The 15,234-nt window shown below is 43.2% G+C and overlaps 1 protein-coding gene across 4 annotated transcripts in view; it reads right to left on the bottom strand.

Annotated features, from left to right (window-relative positions):
• Nucleotides 1-15,234, bottom strand: part of PHACTR4 (phosphatase and actin regulator 4) — a 112,697-nt gene that overhangs the window by 28,225 nt on the left and 69,238 nt on the right. For 2 of the 4 annotated variants that reach the window (XM_070764447.1, XM_070764446.1), the window contains 3 exons: nucleotides 11,743-11,919; nucleotides 10,685-10,765; nucleotides 183-350 (listed from right to left, as the gene is read on the bottom strand). In XM_070764447.1, the coding sequence (XP_070620548.1) occupies nucleotides 183-350; nucleotides 10,685-10,765; nucleotides 11,743-11,919 (426 nt within the window). The remainder of the gene's footprint in view (nucleotides 1-182; nucleotides 351-10,684; nucleotides 10,766-11,742; nucleotides 11,920-15,234) is intronic. The other 2 variants (XM_070764449.1, XM_070764448.1) reach the window with 1 other exon arrangement.

The raw sequence follows: 15,234 nt of genomic DNA, 5'->3' as shown, positions 1-15,234 counted from the left end.
GGGAAACGCCCGACTGGTGATGAAATACGAAATCCAGCATGGTGATCTCGTTGGCTGTGTTGTATTGACATAATAATAATAATAAATAATAACAACAACATTTAAGTCTGAGACAACTTCCTCTACTTACACTCACACACACACACATATACACAAACACACATGACCTCTTGATTTCTCACCCTGCAATTTCTTTGGCTCTTCAGGGGGGCTGGACTTCTTAAGGGTCAACCTCTTTCCAGATTCTTCCTCCAAGTGTGTAAGATTGACAATTCCAGAGTAGTCGATGGGAATGGTGTGTCCATTTTTCAAAGTGTTGTGAATCAGCTTCTCTGGGTCTTCTTCTCCATCTGGAAAGGGGAGGGAGGAGAAATAACGATTAGATTAGATTAGATTTATTGGATTTATATGCCGCCCCTCTACGCAGACTCGGGGTGGCTCACAACAACGGTAAAAAAACAGTACATAGTGACAAATCTAATATTTAGCAATCTAAATTACAGTTTTAGGTTAAAAAGTCCAAAAAAGAGAAACCCCAATATAATAATAATAATAATAATAATAATAATAATAATAATAATAATAATAATATTATTATTATTATTATTAATTGGATTTGTATGCTGCCCCTCTCCATGGACTTGGGGCGGCTAACAACAATGTTAAAAAACAGTACATAGTAACAAATCTAATATTTAGCAACTTAAATTACAGTTTTAGGTTAAAAAGTCCAAAAAAAAAGAAACCCCAATATAATAATAATAATAATAATAATAATAATAATAATAATAATAATAATAAAATTATTGGATTTGTATGCTGCCCCTCTCCGTAGACTCGGGGCGGCTAACAACAATGATAAAAACAGCATGCGACAATCCAATAATAAAACAACTAAAAACCCTTATTATAAAACCAAATATACACACAGACATACCATGCATAACTTGTAATGGCCTAGGGGGAAGGAATATCTCAACTCCCCCATGCCTGGAGGTATAAATGAGTATTGAATAGTTTGCGAAAGACAGGGAAGGTGGGGGCAGTTCTAATCTCCGGGGGGAGTTGGTTCCAGAGGGCCTGGGCCGCCACAGAGAAGGCTCTTCCCCTGGGGCCCGCCAAATGACACTGTTTAGCCGACGGGACTCAGAGAAGGCCAACTCTTTGGGACCTTATCGGTCGCTGGGATTCGTGCGGTAACAGGCGGTTCCGGAGGTAGTCTGGTCACAATCGAATCATACACAAAAACTACATGGGCAAGGGGGAGATGTTCCAATTCCCCCATGCCTGACGGCAAAGGTGGATTTTAAGGAGTTTACGAAAAGCAAGGAGGGTGGGGGCAATCCTAATATCTGAGGGGAGCTGGTTCCAGAGGGTCGGAGCCACCACAGAGAAGGCTCTTCCCCTGGGTCCCACCAAACGACATTGTTTAGTTGATGGGACCCGGAGAAGGCTAACTCTGTGGGACCTAACTGGTCGCTGGGATTCGTGCAGCAGAAGGCGGTCCCGGAGATATTCTGGTCCGGTGCCATGAAGGGCTTTATAGGTCATTACCAACACTCTGAATTAAGCAATGGCTTGTCACTCAAAGCACCGTGCGCTACCCCCATGTTCTCAGGGCAGGTAAATTATGAGACAAAATACAGAGGAAGATTGAATAGCGAGGAATATTTCGCTATCACACTCAAACAGGACAGAGCGTGTCTCCGCGTGTGGGTTGGGCAGTCCAGTCCTTCTAGTTTTTCCAGAAATGGTGGAAGACCCTACTCACTAAGAGCTGGTGAGGTTACACCAAGATCTGTGCGATCGCTCAAGTGTGAAATCTCAATGTTTTCAAAGGAAAGATGAGCACATTTTGGGACACCTGCCAACAAGAAAAAAGCCCCGAAGAGAAAATAAAGACATTTCTCGTTGACAGAAGGGAGACAAAGCCAAGGGTCTCTTCTTTCTGACTCGGCCCAGGGGCCAAAGATGAAGTCACCCTCTACTTTTCATGCTTCCCGTGTGGGTCTGTGTGTAAGTGTGTGTTTGGGAGCTTAACATTCTTATATGCGGGTGTTTCTATACATTTCTTACAAGCTGCTGAGAGGGGAAAAAATAAGGAATACATTCAATTTAGAAGGTGATTCTGGATTTCATGGAAAAGGGAGGGAGGAAGGAAGGAAGGAGGGAGGGAGGGAAGAAAAAAGAAAGAGGGGGGAAGGAAGGGAGGGAGGGAGCAAGGAAGGAAAGAAGGGAGGGAAGGAAAAGAAAGAGAGAGAGAGGAAGGAAGGAAGGAAGGAGAGAGGGAAGGAAGGAAGAAAAGAAGAGAGGGAGGGAAGAGAGAAAGAAAGAAAGAGGGAGGGAGAAGAAAAAATAAGGAAAGAAATAAGAGGGGGGAAGGAAAGGAGGGAGGGAAGAAGAGAGAGAGAGAAAGGGAGGGAGGGAAGAAAAAAAGAAAGAATGAGAGAAAGGAATGAATGAAGAAGGAAGGAAGGAAAGAGGGAGGGCGGGAGGGAAGAAAAAAGAAAGAGAGGGGGAAGGAAAGAAGGGAGGGAGCAAGGAAGGAAAGGAGGGAGGGAGGGAAGAAAAAGAGAGAGAGAGAGAGGAAGGAAGGAAGGAAGGAGGGAAGGAAGGAAGAGAGGGAGGGAAGAAAGAAAGAAAGAAAGAAAGAAAGAGGAAGGGAGGGAGGGAGGGAGAAGAAAAAAGAAGGAAAGAAATAGAGGGGGGAAGGAAGGGAGGGAAGAAAAAAGAAAGAGAGGGGGGAAGGAAAGAAGGGAGGGAGCAAGGAAGGAAAGGAGGGAGGGAGGGAAGAAAAAGAAAAAGAGAGAGAGGAAGGAAGGAGGGAAGGAAGGAAGAAAAGAAGAGAGGGAGGGAAGAAAGAAAGAAAGAAAGAGGAAGGGAGGGAGGGAGAAGAAAAAAGAAGGAAAGAAATAGAGGGGGGAAGGAAGGGAGGGAGGGAAGAAAAAAGAAAGATAGAGAGAGAAAGGGAGGGAGGGAAGAAAAAAGAAAGATTGAGAGAAAGGAAGGAAGGAAGGAAGGAAGGAAGGAAGGAAGGAAGGAAAGATAGATCATATAGCAGGGATTAAAGCTCTTAAAATGCTTTCTTTGTTTAGCTAAGCAAGTTCACATACTTGGATGACAGGCATAACTTGTGATGGTCTTATCATTCTCAATAAATTATTTATACTGAAGTGTTTAATGTTTGAAGTCGCCTTTTGCCCTCTGCTTAACTTCGGCTAGTTGTTAAAAATCAGGAATACCAGTAGAAAGGGAGAAGGAAGAGGGGGAAACCATGCAGCATAACCTTCAGTTAAAAATAGCTAGAACAGCTCAAAATGAGAAATATGGGACATGCAGATCTATGGAGCTTGATTAATCTTACATTGCGCAAAGCCTATCCAGCCTTCTAACAGTGAAATTCAATGGAATTATGCCCTTGTTGTGAAATATTGGTTATCATTCAAGTTCGGAGAGGGCAGGTTGGGGAAAAAAAGGAGATTCTGTTGTGTAATATTTCTATAATTTTATTACTGTCATGTGCCTAAATAGTTTTATTATTGTCATGTGCCTCCCTTTCTTTCTCTCTCTCTTTCTTATTTCTTTCTTTCTTTCTTTTTTCCTTCTTTTTTCTTCTCTCTCCTTTCCTTCCTTCCTTCCTTCCCTCCCTCCCTCCCTCCTTCCTTCCTTCCTTCCTCTCTCTCTTCCTTTTTTGTTCCCTCCCTCCTTCCTTCCTTCCTCCCTCCCTCCCTTTTCCATGAAATCCAGAATCACCTTCTAAACAGAATGTATTCCTTATGCATTCTTTGAATTAGCTCACTTCTGATATCTTGATTCAAAAACTGTTGCCTATTTCTGCTACTGAAGTTTACAAACAAACAAGCCCACTGCAACGATATCGCCAAAAAGGCTTCCAGAGTTGTTAACCTGATCCTACGTAGCTTCTGCTCTGGCAATCTCTCACTACTGACTAGAGCCTACAAAACCTATGCCAGGCCCATTCTCGAATACAGCTCATCTGTCTGGAACCCACACCACATCTCAGACATCAACACTCTTGAAAACGTCCAAAGGTACTTCACCAGAAGAGCCCTTCACTCCTCCACTCGAAACAGAATACCTTACGATAATAGACTAACTATCCTGGGTCTTGAAAGCTTAGAACTGCGGCGCCTAAAACACGATCTAAGTATTGCCCACAAGATCATATGCTGCAACGTCCTTCTGGTCAACGACTACTTCAGCTTCAACAGCAACAACACAAGAGCACGCAACAGATTCAAACTTAATATTAACCATTCCAAACTTGACTGTAAAAAATATTACTTTAACAATTGAGTTGTCGAAGCGTGGAACTCATTGCCGGACTCAGTGCTGTCAGCCCCCAGCCCCCAACATTTCTCCCTTAGACTCTCCACGATTGACCTCTCCAGGTTCGTAAGAGGCCAGTAAGGGGCGTATATAAGTGCACTGATGTGCCTATCGTCCCCTGTCCAATTGTCTTTCCTTATCTCATATATCCTATATATTCTCTCCTTTCCTTCTACTTCTCTTCTTTCTTACTTTCTATCTTTATATATATTACTTAATGTCTATTCTCTTTCATATGTATTGTATATTGGACAAAGAATAAATAAATAAGTAAAATAAAATAAATAAGCAGAATTTTAGTAGTACATAGATGTACTGTTACTTATGCGCACCTGCACGTATTAATGGTGTGCTGTATTTTTTTCAAATTTTCTAACTTGGGTTTCAGACTGTATATAAATAGGCTCTCTTTTAGGTTCATGTTAGCAATAAGAAACTCCCTATCATAACATTCACTGTCGTGCTGTAACTTGCCTCTGCAATTTTATGCTTTTGTGTTTTTAATATTTACACTTCTATTCATTTGTCTCTTCCTTCTTTTCCCAAATGTTTATATGCCACTTCAGTCACTATAACATCAAGCGGACCTCTATTTATACATCATTCATTTTTCTCTAACAGTGTTAACTGTAGCGTGACGGTACACACTATTTATTCTCCAACGCAGTGTATATATCTTCTGCTGCACGAATCCCAGCGGCCGGTTAGGTCCCACAGAGTTGGTCTTCTCCGGGTCCCGTCAACTAAACAATGCCGCCTGGCGGGACCCAGGGGAAGAGCCTTCTCTGTGGTGGCCCCGGCCCTCTGGAACCAACTCCCCCCGGAGATTAGAATTGCCCCCACCCTCCTTGCCTTTCGTAAGCTCCGTAAAACCCACTTCTGCTGTCAGGCATGGGGGAATTGAGATACGCTTTCCCCTTAGGCCTTTTTATGCATGGTATGTCTGTATGTATGTTTGGTTTTTATAATAATGGGTTTTTAACTGTTTTTAGTATTGGATTATTGTTATATGCTGTTTTATTGCTGCTGTTAGCCGCCCCGAGTCTGCGGAGAGGGGTGGCGTACAAATCCAATACATAAATAAATAAATAAATAAAATATCACATGTCTGTATCTTTTTCACCAGCCCCAACAAAATATACACATCGTTCTGTGTTTCTGAATTTCCAGCTTCTGTTTAAGGAGGAAATGAAGGCAGTGGTGGAGTAAATGATCAACTGCTTCGCATGTGGTCTATATCAGGGGTCTCCAACCTTGGCAACTTTCAAGACTTGTGGACTTCAACGCCCAGAGTTCCTCAGCCAGAGTTAAAGGCCACAAGTCTTAAAACTCAATCTGAACTCAATCTGCATAGTCTGGAGGACAGAAGGAAAAGGGGGGACATGACCGAAACATTTAAATATGTTAAAGGGTTAAATAAGGTTCAGGAGGGAATGTCGAAGGGGCACAGAATGTTGTTCCCTTCCCACCAAAGGTGGTCCCTGTAGGTAATTTGTATTTGTATTTATTAGATTTGTATGCCGCCCCTCTTCGAAGACTCAGGGCGGCTAACAACAATAAAAAAGACAATGTAAACAAATCTAATATTAAAATTAATCTAAAAAACCCCAATTTTTTTAAAAAAACCAATCATACATACAAGCTTACCATGTATAAATTCTATAAGCCTAGGGAGAAGGGAAAATTTCAATTCCCCCATGCCTGACGACAGAGGTGGGTTTTAAGGAGCTTGCGAAAGGCAAGGAGGGTGGGGGCAATCCTAATCTCCGGGGGGAGCTGGTTCCAGAGGGTCGGGGCCGCCACAGAGAAGGCTCTTCTCCTGGGTCCCGCCAAACGACATTGTTTAGTCGACGGGACCCGGAGAAGGCCAACTCTGTGGGACCTAATTACCATTTATTGCAATGATACGTAAAACCAATCTTGCTATAAAACATTTCATTATTCTGTATTATTTAACATATAAAAATTATACCCTATATATATCTAAGGAAAATGTTACCTGCTTGTCTGGCTAACAGCAAAGGTCAAACCAACCATGATTGGATTAAGAAGCTACGTGCTGGACAGAGACAACTCACCTCTCTTGATTAAGTTTAAGGAAAAAAATTGTTTAAGTTTATGTTGATGTTAGGTAATTGAAGTCCTTCTGTTTGTCTAGTTAATTAAGATGCTTTCCTGTTTATTTTGGCTAGTATGTTTTAAGGGTTATGCCTTGTGCTCTCTGTTAGATATTAAACCATTTTCATTGTCACTAGATGAAGTAAATTAATGTTTTATATTTGTACATACAAGAAACTGGTTATAAAATAATAAACTTGCAAGACCAGAGAATGACACACAGCATGATCCCAGAGAGAGAGAGAGAGGTTGCTCTGCTCAGCCCAGAGAGATATTTCCAACATGGACAAAGCACTCTAGAAACCATGTGTCTGTGCCTGTGATATCTACATTTCTACAGGTCCCTATTTTTCTACGTGCTTTCGAACTGCTAGTTTGGCCGAAGCTGGGACAAGTAACAGGAGCTCAGCACTGAACGCAGCACTAGGGATTCGAACTGCTGAACTGCCAACCTTTCGGGTCGACAAGCTCAGCACCTTAGCCACTGAGCCACCACCTGTTTCTTAGGATGTGCAGTGGTGCAACTAGAAAAATCCAGGGCTAGCTAAAGGTTATGGGCATCCCACAGATGCAGGCCTCGTTATTATTATTATTATTATTGTTGTTGTTGTTGTTATTGTTATTATTATTTAGATTTGTATGCCGCCCTTCTCCAAAAACTCGGGGCAGCTCACAGAATAAATATAGAAACAAAGCGTGCAAAACAAATCTAATACTGTACATTAAAAAACTACAGCTAAAACCCCTATATATTACTCGATCAGACAATCCAATCACACCCTTCATGGCACCGGACCAGAATATCTCCGGGACCGCCTTCTGCCACACGAATCCCAGCGGCCGGTTAGGTCCCACAGAGTTGGCCTTCTCCAGGTCCCGTCGACTAAACAATGTCGGCTGGTGGGACCCAGGGGAAGAGCCTTCTCTGTGGCGGCCCCGACCCTCTGGAACCAGCTCCCCCCAGAGATTAGGATTGCCCCCAACCTCCTTGCCTTTCGTAAACTCCTTAAAACCCACCTCTGCCGTCAGGCATGGAGGAACTGAGATATCTCCCCTGGCCTATGTAGTTTTATGTATGCTATGTTGTATGGATGGTTTTTAAACAATGGGGGTTTTAGACTTTTAATGTTAGATTTATTATTATAGACTTTTAATATTAGATTTTGTCATTGTATACTGTTTTTATCACTGTTGTGAGCCGCCCCGACTCTGCGGAGAGGGGCGGCATACAAATCTAATAAATAAATAATATAAAATAAATAAATTTATTAGTTGGGGGGAAAGATTTAATTGGCGCAGGCCTGGAGACAAAGGTGAGGTAAGACTCTTGCGGAAGGCGAGGAGGGAGGGGGCAGTGTGAATCTCTGGGGGGAGCCGATTCCAGAGGGCAGGGGTCCCCACATTAATATTATTTTTATTATTATTATTTATTGTATTTGTATGCCGCCCCTCTCCGTGGACTCGGGGCAGCTAACAACAGTGACAAAAACAGAATGTAAAAATCCAATACTAAAAACAGCTAAAAACCCTTGTTATAAAACCAATCATACATACAAACATACCACGCATAAACTGTAGAAGCCTAGGGGGAAAGAATATCTCAGTTCCCCCATGCCTGATGGCAGAGGTGGGTTTTGAGGAGCTTACAAAAGGCAAGGAGGGTGGGGGCTATTCTAATCTCCGGGGGGAGTTGGTTCCAGAGGGCCGGGGCCGCCACAGAGAAGGCTCTTCCCCTAGTCCCCGCCAACCGACATTGTTTAGTTGACGGGACCCGGAGAAGGCCCACTCTGTGGGACCTAACTGGTCGCTGGGATTCGTGCGGCAGAAGGGGGTCCCGGAGATAATCTGGCCAGATATATAGACAATGCTGTGAGCAAGCTAACAGAAACAGAATGATTCTTTTTTTTCCAACGTCATCACATTGAAGGCAGGAAGAAACTTGGGGAGTAAGTTTCTATCGCTACCTCTCCCGATCTCTCCCGTCCTGTGTTCGCTTTCATTGGCAGCCTCCAGGTCCTGCTGCCAAGCGGAACACAAATATTTTTAACTCACAGCAAGCAAGGAATAGGAAGGGAGAGGCGTGGATTTCTTCTCCTACTGAGAAGGGAAGGGTATTTCCTCCTCGGCCTTTTCCTGTAGCCAAGGCTGGATCAGCAATTTCACAGAACATTCTGCAAAAAACAGTTTTCCACCCAACAGCGCCAGATCTACAGTTTTAGTATCTGACTGAATGGCCAACTTGCTCTTTGCAATATTCCCAAGTTAGAAAAAGGACAAATTATAGCTCAGGAATTCAGTTCTTCATCCAGTCTTTTTTTTTTCTGCTGAAGGTTCCACATGTCAAGTCTAGTTCTTACCGGCTTGCAAGCTCTTTCGTTGTTACTCTCTGCTAAGAATGTTTTGCAAACCCTGTCTTTGTAGGGTTTCCCCCGCCCCTTATTGGTCTAACGTGCTCCTAATGTTTCCTTCCAGCCCTAACCAGGTGCAAGCGATGTTCCCAGCTCTTACCGGCTTGCAAGCTCTTTCATTGTTACTCTCTGCTAAGAATGTTTTGCAAACCCTGTCTTTGTAGGGGGTTTTTTCCCCTTATTGGTCTAACATGCTCCTAATGTTTCCTTCCAGCCCTAACTAGGTGCAAGCGATGTTCCCGGCTCTTACCGGCTTGCAAGCTCTTTCACTGTTACTCTCTGCTAAGAATGTTTCCCAAACCCTGTCTTTGTAGGGTTTTTTATTGGTCTGACGTGCTCCAAATGTTTCCTTCCAGCTCTAACCAGGTACAAGTGATGTTCCCGGCTCTTACTGGCTTGCAAGCTCTTTCACTGTTACTCTCTCCAAATAAGGTTTTTTTAAAAGCCCTCACCAGGGGATAAAATAATGTGCTGAAGCTGACCAGACAAAGGACACTAGCCAGAAGAATATTTCCTAAGCAGATTCTTTAAAGCCCTACATGGCTTCCTAGATTCGCCCACGTTTCTACAACACTCCGTGGCCTGCACTGGCTGCCGATCAGTTTCCGGTCACAATTCAAAGTGTTGGTCATGACCTTGAAAGCCCTACATGGCATTGGACCAGAGTACTTCCGGAACCGCCTTCTACCGCACGAATCCCAGCGGCCTATAAGGTCCCACAGAGTTGGCCTTCTCCGGGTCCCGTCGACCAAAGAATGTCATTTGGCGGGCCCCAGGGGAAGAGCCTTCTCTGTGGCGGCCCCGGCCCTCTGGAACCAACTGCCCCCGGAGATTAGAACGGCCCACACCCTCCTTGTCTTTCGCAAGTTACTCAAGACATCTCCCCCAGGCTTTTTATATTTCATGTTTGGTATGTATGTACTGTATGGTTTTTTAAATGGTGGGTTTTTTATATATTTTTTAATATATATTTTTATATGTTTACACTGTTTCTTATTACTGTTGTGAGCCGCCCCGAGTCTTCGGAGAGGGGCGGCATACAAATCTGATAAATAATAATAATAATAATAATAATAATAATAATAATAATAATTATTATTATTATTATTATTATTATTATTATTATTATTATTATTATTATTATTATTATTATGTCAATACAACACAGCAAACAAGATCACTGGATGCTGGATTTCATATTTCATCACCAGTCGGGCGCTTCCCAAGCACCTAGGACTGCGTGATGTAGTGGCGAATTATGTTTGCCAATCCCAGTAAAGTGGCCTTTTGCAATTGACGGGTGCCAAGTACCACTGGGACCACTTTCACAGGCTTATGCCAGAGTCGTTGCAGCTCGATTTTTAGATCTTCGTACTTCACTAATTTCTCTAGCTGCTTCTCCTCAATTCTGCTGTCCCATTATTATTATTATTATTATTATTATTATTATTATTATTATTATTATCATCATCCCTATTTTCCTCCCCAAAAACTAAGGTGTGTCTTATATTTGGTTGCGTCTTATACAGTACTCAGTAGTTGACCTTCAGGAAACTCATAATCTGTCAACCCAAAATGTCTCCTTGGAGAAAAGGAAGGAAATAAATGAAACCGTTCTTTTGCCTGCTCTCCCCGGAACATATAGTATCAAATATGTTCAAAGGGCAGACAAGGACAGAGAGTCACATTCTGCAGAAGTGAGGAAGGGATGGGAGGAAGCGAGGGGGCACCCAGGCATGACGTGCCAAAGACGAGGCTTATCGGAGCTGGAATTGCAAATGTGCAATAGGCACATGGGATCAACTCACCCTGATCAACATCTTCCAACAGAACCCCGCTTTTAATGAGCTCCTCTCTCGGCTTTCGCATCGAAATCTTTCGTTCTAAAACTGGCATTAAATTAGGAAGAAGAAAAACAGCATTCAGAATAGAGGACAGAGAGGGGGGGTTTGGGGGGGATCACTTTTAAGATATGATTATAAGTGGCTCCCTGTCGTTCAAGGATGAGTGTTACCGTATTTTTCAGAGTATAAGATGCACTTTCCCCAATAAAAGAGGGTGGAAATGTTGGTACGTCTTATACACCGAATAAAGCCATTTTTGCCCTCCCAAAACCCCGCCCCACCCATCCCGTTCTCACCAGAAACAGGTCTGTTTTTCGAAAAGACAGGGCGCCCAGAAGGCCTGGAGACCATCCGAGTGCTTCTGGGGGCTGAGAAGGGCAAAAATGCAACATGTAGGGGTTTGGGGATGTGAAAAACAGACCTATTTTGCCCTCCCTAGCCCCCCATGTCGCATTTTTGCCCTCCCCAGGCATCCCAAAAGCATCCCAAAGCCACTGCATGCCTTGTTTTTTGGTCTCTCAAACCACCCGAGTGTCACATTTTTGCCCTCCCCAGCCCTCAGGAGCAATCTACAGGCCTCCCAAAGCCTCCGCACGCTCCAATTATGCAAAAACAGGGCACGCAGAGGGTTTGGGAGGCCTGCAGAGTGCTCCTGGGGGGGCTGGGGAGGGCAAAACCCAGAGTGCTCCTGGGGGGCTGGGAAGGGAGGGAGGGAGGAAGGAATGAAGAAAGGAAAGGAGCAGAGGGGAGGAAAGGAAGGAAGGAAAGAAAGAAAGAAAGAAAGAAAGGGAAGGATGGAGGGGAAGAAAGGAAGGGAGGGAGAGAAGGAAGGAAGGAAGGAAGGGAGGGAGAGAAGGAAGGAAGGAAGGAAGGGAGGGAGAGAAGGAAGGAAGGAAGGAAGGGAGAGAAAGAAAGAAAGTGAATCAAACCCTCTTTAACCCCTGAATGCAGTGAGCAAACCCAGGCTAAGAATGCACAAGGCCTTCAGGGCAGAAGCGCAGAGCTGGACTTGAGCACGTTACCTTCTGAGGTTTCCTTAAATTTCCCACTGGTTTTCTTTTTCCGCCACTTCCAAGGCTTGAAGATCTTGCCAAACCCAGCAAATTTGCTCTTCCTCTTGGAAGGGGGGGTCGTGTCGCCCGATTCCAGAACTTCCGCCCCCGTCCCGGCATCCGGGGTCGGCTGCTCCTTCTCCTCAGCTGCACATGGAAGAGCAAAGGGGAACATTCATTATAAGAGGACATTGAGGAGGCCACTACAGCAGGCCTTGACTTACGACGGTTCATTTAGTGACCATTTGAAGTGACCAAAACAAAAAGCAACCTAGGACCAAATTTCATACTTAGGGTGGGTTGCAGCATCCCCCCAATGGCCAAAATTCAGATATAGTGGTACCTCTACTTAAGAACGGCTCTACTTACGAACTTTTCTAGATAAGAACTATTAGTTTTTTGTCATCATTCCTATCACCCATTTCCTCCCACTCAGGACTGTAGGACTGTAACTTGTTGCTTGTATCCTAAGATTTTTACTAATATTTATTATTATTATTTTATTATTATTATTTATCAGATTTGTATGCCGCCCCTTTCCGTAGACTCGGGGCGGCTCACAACACAATAAAACAGTTCATGACAAATCTAATAATTTACAATTTAAAATATTTAAAAAACCCATTATTTAAGCAAACATACATACAAGCATACCATACATAAATTGAATTGAATAAGGTCCGGGGGAGATGTCTCCGTTCCCCCATGCCTGACAACAAAGGTCGGTTTTAAGGAGTTTACGAAAGGCAAGGAGAGTAGGGGCAGTTCTAATCTCTGGAGGCAGCTGGTTCCAGAGAGTCGGGGCCGCCACAGAGAAGGCTCTTCCCCTGGGGCCCGCCAACCGACATTGTTTAGTCGACGGGACCCGGAGAAGGCCGACTCTGTGGGACCTAATCGGTTGCTGGGATTCGTGCGGCAGAAGGCGGTCCCGGAGATATTCTGGTCCGATGCCATGAAGGGCTTTAAAGGTCATAACCAACACTTTGAATTGTGACCGGAAATTGATCAGCAACCAAAATTGATTGTTTCCTGATGGCTTATTTGACCCCTCTGACAATCATTAAGTGTTGGACCACATGATTCTTGACAAATCTATATTTTCTTTTATGCACACTGAGAGCATCTGCACCAAAGACAGATTCCTTGTGTGTCCAATCACGCTTGGTCAGTAAAGAATTCTATTCTATTCTATTCTATTCCATTCCATTCCATACATTTGCTATAAAACGGGCAGACAGAAAACAAGCTAGAATTATGAGGGTTTGGGTGGCTTTGATTTACTTCCTGTTTTAAAAGTGTGAGTGGCGTGGGGGAAGCATCCCACGCCAAAAGTAACAATCTCAGGAAATCAACACAATAACAGCCTCCCACTCCACCTACTGTTCTGGCATTCCGCAAACATTGTTGATAACAAAGGGTGCGCAGGAGGAAGAGAAAGGCCCTGTGGGAAAATAGACCAGGCTGTTCTGTGAAGCAAACAGATGCCAGATAGGGAAAATCTATTTAGGCTTTTTACCCTTTTGAGCCACTTGGGAGTTTTCCTTGTAAAATGTTAGTCACCTGGTACGATTTACAAGAAGATCCATTAGCCGAAAGAGAGCCTTTTAATAGTCTTTCTTTTTTAAGAAAAATAGTTTTTTATTGAAGTTTAAAAATTAGAAAGAAAATAAACACACAAACCATGAAAAAGAAAAAAGAAAATAAAAAGACACATACAAATTACAATATAAATATTTACAGAACAAAAGAAAAGAGAAATATATATATATATATATATATATCTAAAAAGAAAAAGAATTATTTATGTCTTTCCATCAAACGCTTCTTTTCGTTCACTTATTTTCTTGGCAAATACAGTGGGTATCCAAAAAGAATTATTTCGGTTATTGGTTTCTATTTGTAGATCTATTATAATTCCTACCACCTTTCCTTTCTTTCTTTCTTTCTTTCTTTCTTTCTTTCTTTCTCTTTCTTTCCTTCCTTCCTTCCTTCTTTCTTTCCTTCCTTCCTTCCTTCCTTGCTTCCTTCCTTCCTTCCTTCTTTCTTTCTTTCTTTCTTATTTATTTATTTTATTCAATTTTTTTAATGCTTCCCTTCTCCTTAGACTCAAGGCAGCTTACAACATGTTAGCAATAGCACTTTTTAACAGAGCCAGCCTATGGCCCCCACAATCCGGGTCCTCATTTGACCCACCTCGGAAGGATGGAAGGCTGAGTCAACCTTGAGCCGGTAATGAGATTTGAACCGCTGACCTACAGATCTACAGTCAGTCTGCTTCAGTGGCCTGCAGTACAGCACTCTACCTGCTGCGCCACCCCGGCTCATTAATCTTAATCATTAATACAAAGGTTCAAGTCATACAAGTCATCAATTTCAACTCTGTTATTTGTTTGTTTGTTTGTTTGTTTGATGTATTAATAATTATGCCTATATACAAGAATCTACCCAGTTATCTTGGTGTGGAATTCAAGAGGAATTGGAGTTAGTCCGTTTGGGGCTACATGGAGGTTCTAGGATGAAGTTAAAATAAAACAGATCCCTTTAGGACAGTGTTTTTCAATCAGTGTGCCGAGACATCGTCAGGTGTGCCGCGAAGCTCAGAGAGAGAAAGGAAGGAAGAGAGAGAGAAAGAAAGAGAGAAAGAAAGCAAGAGAGAGAAAGAGAACAAGAGAGAGAGAGAGAGAGAAAGCAAGAGAGAGAGAAAGAGAACAAGAAAAAGAAAGCAAGAGAGAGAGAAAGAGAGGGAGGGAAGGAGAGAGAGAGAAAGACATAGAGGGAGCTAGGGAGGGAGAGAGAAAGAGAGCAAAAAAGAGAGGAAGGAAGGAAGAGAAAGAAAGAGGGATGGAGAGAGAGAAAGAAAGAGGAAGGGAGAGAAAGAGGGAGGGAGAGAGAAATAGAGTGAAATGGAGGAAGAGAGAGAGAGAGAGAATTTTTTTGTCCAAACTTTCTTTAGCCCCCCCCCCCCCCCTCGCTCAATGTGCCCCAGGGTTTCGGAAATGCAAAAAATGTGCCGTGGCTCAAAAAAACCACTGCTTTAGGAATCCTTCAACCTGCCTACTCTCCAGATCTATGGCCATACCAAGTGCAAATCCCAAAATTCCAGGGTTAAAAGCTGTGGCTTAGCATGAAACATAAGTTGATTTGAAATTTTCTAACGTTCACTTCTACTTTCCGTCCCTTATTATTCTACACCAAGAATGCCTACTTGAATGACATTATGATGTAATGTTCTCCTTGCACAGGTGTGCCATTTCAATTTCTTTCAGTATTTACAGCATCCTATAGCCCAAGGCAGCCTCTATTCAAACGTTTTTTGTTTTCAGAAGGCTGGCATCATTTGAGTGACATTTCAAAAGGGTTCAGAACATACAACTGAACCATTTTTCAGCTGTGGCGAGGGGGACGTTTGCCCAGGTTCACCTGGTGCACCAGTTGCGGCCCTATCTGGACCGGGACTCACTG

Source organism: Erythrolamprus reginae, chromosome 11, assembly GCF_031021105.1.
Source record: "Erythrolamprus reginae isolate rEryReg1 chromosome 11, rEryReg1.hap1, whole genome shotgun sequence".
Lineage (NCBI taxonomy): Eukaryota > Metazoa > Chordata > Lepidosauria > Squamata > Dipsadidae > Erythrolamprus > Erythrolamprus reginae.
This window is presented reverse-complemented; position numbering and strand designations above follow the sequence as displayed.